The following is a 4,239-nucleotide window of genomic DNA, read 5'->3' as shown; positions in this document are numbered from 1 at the left end:
AAGCCTTGTGACCTTACTTTTTTTGTTCTTTGAATCCGTTAAATTTGAGTTAAGCTCGTAAGAGTGATTTAAATAAGTTAGAACTCCCTAGTACTCATATTTCTGATTCACAATATTAGAGCATCAGACATTAATTCATTGTCACTCACATAAAAAAATGTTTATATTTTACTTATAACCATTCCTGCTTTATGTTTAAGAACTCAACCCAATATAAATAAAAGATGATCAATAAAACAAGAAAAAAATTGGTCAGAAAGTTGGTCAAAATTTTGGAATTCTAAAACTATTTTCATGAATGAAGTCAAAACATAACATATACTCATCCACCAAATTTACTCTAACTTCTACTAATTAAGGCTCTCTAGAAAACTCATGGGTTGGTAAAAACTATACAGATTATTATTGGTAGCAGTTGTACCAGTAAGTGTAGTAGTAGAAGTTCCCATGGTTTTGCAGCTACATTTTTGGTTGTTGCTTTGAAACCCTAGACCGTAACAAAGACACACACCTTGTTGCTGACTAGTATACAAAACTTGTGGTTCTTGTTTCAACTTCTTGTAGTTCTCTGGGTTTATCGTAGAAGAAGAAAGTTTAGGCTGATTAGAAGGAAGACCAATAGAAAGGTCCAAGTTGAGTTGATTATGAGGATGAAAGGCTAATTCCTCTGTGGTAACGTCGCTGCTGCTATTTGAATCTTCAGCACCATTAACCAAGTGGAAATTTTTGTTGTTGATGTCATGGTTGAGGTTGCTAATGCTGTGGTTGTTCATTTTCTTGTTGTTTGTAGTGACCATAGTGGCGGTGGCAGTGGTAGTAGCAGTGGCAGTGAGTGACCGATGAGTTTGGGGGTCGACTCCACGGCTATAGAGTTTTCTCTTGATGTGAGTGTTCCAATAGTTCTTGATTTCATTATCTGTTCTTCCTGGTAACCTTGCAGCAATTAGAGACCATCTGAAACATCATAGAAACGTTTTCACATTAGAAAAAATGGGGAATTTAAAAGAAGCTGAGGAAGAAGAACACTAGTATAAGGTGGTTCAATGTTATTGAGGATACTTATATTTCATTTGCAAGTTAAGTTTTGAAAGAAAATGATGAGAAGAAAAAAAACAATATATTCATTCCAGAAATGTATTTCATGAGCTTAAAGTCTTCTTTTGTTATTCCTCTCAGAAATTCAACTTGAAAAGGAACTCTTAAGAGATGATGAATACAATAAAACTAATATAACAAGAAGGGTGAGGAAGAGAGATTGTGTTCATACTTGTTTCCAAGTAAGCTATGGAGATTAATGATAAGCTCATCTTCTTCTTCACTGAAGTTTCCTCTCTTGAGATCAGGTCTCAAGTAATTTATCCATCTAAGTCTACAACTTTTGCCACACCTAAGCAATCCTGTATGTGTATATCCAATACATATTTAATTAACAAAAGACTAATATAAGAAATGGGGTGTTATATATGTTCCTATAAGAAGAAGTTGCATTAATTTAATTTATTTGTTGTACCTAGGTAGAACTATATGGAGAAATTAATAACTTACCAGCAACTTTAGGAAGAGATCTCCAACATCCTTCACCATGAATCTTGATGTGTTTAATAAGACGCTCATCTTCTTCTTTGGTCCAAGCTCCTTTGTTTGTATGCTCTTTCTCACAACAAGGAGATCTACCCATGATTTGTTAGTTTTAGAAATAGAGGGAAAAGAGAAAAAGAGACAGAAATAGAGAGAGAGAGAGAGAGAGAGAGAGGGAGTGAGATTTGTGTGTGTGGAAATATGAGAGAATGGGAATTGAACGTGGAAAGTAGTTGAGGGAGAAAAGAGAGAGGGTAGAAGGGAATATAAATGGGAGGTGATGGAGAGAAAGAAGAGGTGCAATTGACTCGGGAACTTTGTTTAATTTATCTCACAACAAAAGTAATAGTAATGCAAGATAGAGAGTATTTGACCAAGTTGGTGAGAAAGATGAGTGGTTACAATTAAGTTAGTGCTGGATTTGGTAGGTAGCTCTACTTTTCATGTTTCTCAACTTTCTTTTTTATATTCCCTCTCTTCCACACCTTTTTATTTCATCCTATCACCCTATTCCTTCTTCTAATATATGTCCTAAAATGTAAATTGAAACAATTTCATATTGGTTTGAAACTTATTCTATTGGATAATGTTTAATAATAAACTAAATGAATTGAACTTCATATAAAAATTATGATAAAAATTATATTAGTTAAATAAATAAGAAAAAATTATAGCTTAATTTATTAGGTTTATGAACTTATTTGATCATGGATCAAAATGCTCTTAGTACTTGATAGGAAAGTGCATAAAAAACAAGAAAAAAAATATGATGTGCCACTTTTGTCCTTTAAATATAATGTGTTTACACTTTCACTGAAAAAGGGAAAGTAATAACTTGTCTCTCGAGTAGAAGTATTTTCTCTTGATTATATATATATATATATATATATATAATTAATGCATAGATATTATACTCAATGCATAAATTCTCTTATTTTCTCCATTTTAGTTTTTTACGGTTACAATGCATAAATATTACACTTATAATTGTAACAATATTATTTTAAGGTAATTTTAATTATCAATTTTTTACATAGATGTGAATGAAGGTGACAAAATTATCCACAATCCAAATCCAAAAAAAGTAAATCGATCCAAATTCACCCATTAAAGCTAATGGATATAATTCAATGAATAATTATACTAATAAAATGATTTGAATTCATCCACTATATTCAGTGAATATCCAGGATGTGTCCTTTGGATATATATTCAATCCATCCAAAAAAAATAAACATTCAAAAAATATGTTTTGTTTTTAAATTTCATTCACTACTAAGAATTATAAAAACAAAGAATTATACTTTCATTTAAAAAATATTTTATAAAAATAATAAGTTATATTTACTCCATATAAATTATATTTAATCTATATGAAGTGATTGATTTCAGAAATTAAAATTAAGGATAATTCATTTGTAAATATTCTTATATTGTTAGCTCTACTACAAACAATAGAAAACTAGGATTTTGATGATTACCACAAGGGTACTATCAAGTGAAATGTAAATCATAAGCATCACAATTAAGATCAAATCCAACAGCATAAATTCACTTAGTGTTGGAATGCCATTTTATTTATTAACAAACTATCAATTATTACCAATAATTATTTTATAATCTTTACTATGGAAATTCACAATAACTATCCCTCTTTTTTTTTTAATATTAAAAGGATTTAAAAAATGAATTTTAATTTTAAAATGCATCATTCAATAATACCACAAGTACAAATAAATCATCATCATTTTCGTTGAGTTTCTATCTTTCTTTTGAATACGCTTATACATATATGAGATAATTATCAAATCATATCATATATAAAATACAAGAAAATATAATCAGAATAAGAAGTTCAAACATACCTAAAATTCATGCACTTTTATGGTACTTATCTTACGCATAATTGAAAATAACCAACTTAAAACAACACTTTTTATATAAAATATCACAATTTAGTATATTTGTATTTGTATTTCTTTTTTATATATTTTGTAGGAATTAAAATGAAGAAAAGAAAAAAAAAACTTATGGTCAACAAAGCAAAAAAGTCAAGAAACCAAGATGTTCAACCAGACAGCTAAGCGTGGAACAAGCCCCACTGAGCTGACCTGGCAACCGGCTTGACATGACCACCAGCTTGACCGAGACCAAACTGCTCAACCAGGCAGCTGAGTGGATCTGCATAGCCGCTCAGCCTAGCACTAGACTAGACCTGGACGGTCAGAAATCTGCTTGACACGGTCAGAGACGAGCTTGGCACAAGACCAAGCTGCTGACCAAGCAGCTCAGCGGTGCAACCAAGCAGCGTAGCGGAGAACCAGACTCCTGACCAGATCAGCAAGCACCAAGCCACGTCCCAGTCAGCACGGTCAGAAGCTGCTGAACAAGCAGCTTAGCAGTGAAGCAGGTGCGCTGAGCGGTGTGCATCAGACTTGCCTTAACCATCATGCAAACCATGACCTCACCTCTAGTAGCCTACCATAGGCTTTTCAGAAGTAGCTCACAATAGCTGGTCTCAAAGCCCACAACTAGCTTTGATGAGTCATGCACAAGGAGGTGACTAAGCTACTTGGTCAAGGGACCAAACCCATGCTGAAAGGTTTGGTCAGCTGCTTAGCGGTCCAACTAAGCAGCTCAGCGGTCTGGCATTGAGGCCTA

At 32.8% G+C, this 4,239-nt stretch overlaps 1 protein-coding gene across 2 annotated transcripts; it reads right to left on the bottom strand.

Moving 5' to 3' along the window:
• Positions 1–270: 270 nt before the first annotated feature.
• On the bottom strand, positions 271–1,782 carry LOC109340639 (myb-related protein 308-like). Of its 2 annotated transcripts, XM_019578357.1 has the most exons (4): positions 1,725–1,741; positions 1,546–1,688; positions 1,268–1,397; positions 271–954 (listed from the first exon to the last, which is right to left on the bottom strand). In XM_019578357.1, exons 2-4 carry the CDS (start codon positions 1,676–1,678, stop codon positions 351–353), a joined length of 867 nt encoding a protein of 288 aa, XP_019433902.1. In that variant the 5' UTR covers positions 1,679–1,688; positions 1,725–1,741; the 3' UTR covers positions 271–350. The 2 variants fall into 2 exon arrangements, with proteins under 2 accessions (XP_019433902.1, XP_019433901.1); XM_019578356.1 differs by having other exon boundaries at positions 1,546–1,782.
• Positions 1,783–4,239: the final 2,457 nt, after the last annotated feature.

The sequence above is a fragment of the Lupinus angustifolius genome, unplaced genomic scaffold (genome assembly GCF_001865875.1).
Source record: "Lupinus angustifolius cultivar Tanjil unplaced genomic scaffold, LupAngTanjil_v1.0 Scaffold_215_47, whole genome shotgun sequence".
NCBI lineage: Eukaryota > Viridiplantae > Streptophyta > Magnoliopsida > Fabales > Fabaceae > Lupinus > Lupinus angustifolius.
The sequence above is the reverse complement of the archived record's forward strand: the minus strand, read 5'-3'. Positions and strand labels throughout refer to the sequence as shown.

Coding starts and splice junctions, on each gene's coding strand:
- LOC109340639 (XM_019578356.1), bottom strand. CDS start 1,678: ATGGGTAGATCTCCTTGTTGTGAGAAAGAGCATACAAACAAAGGAGCT. Junction 1,398..1,545: donor ATCTCTTCCTAAAGTTGCTG/GTAAGTTATTAA, acceptor ATACACATACAG/GATTGCTTAGGTGTGGCAAA. Junction 955..1,267: donor CATAGCTTACTTGGAAACAA/GTATGAACACAA, acceptor ATGATGTTTCAG/ATGGTCTCTAATTGCTGCAA.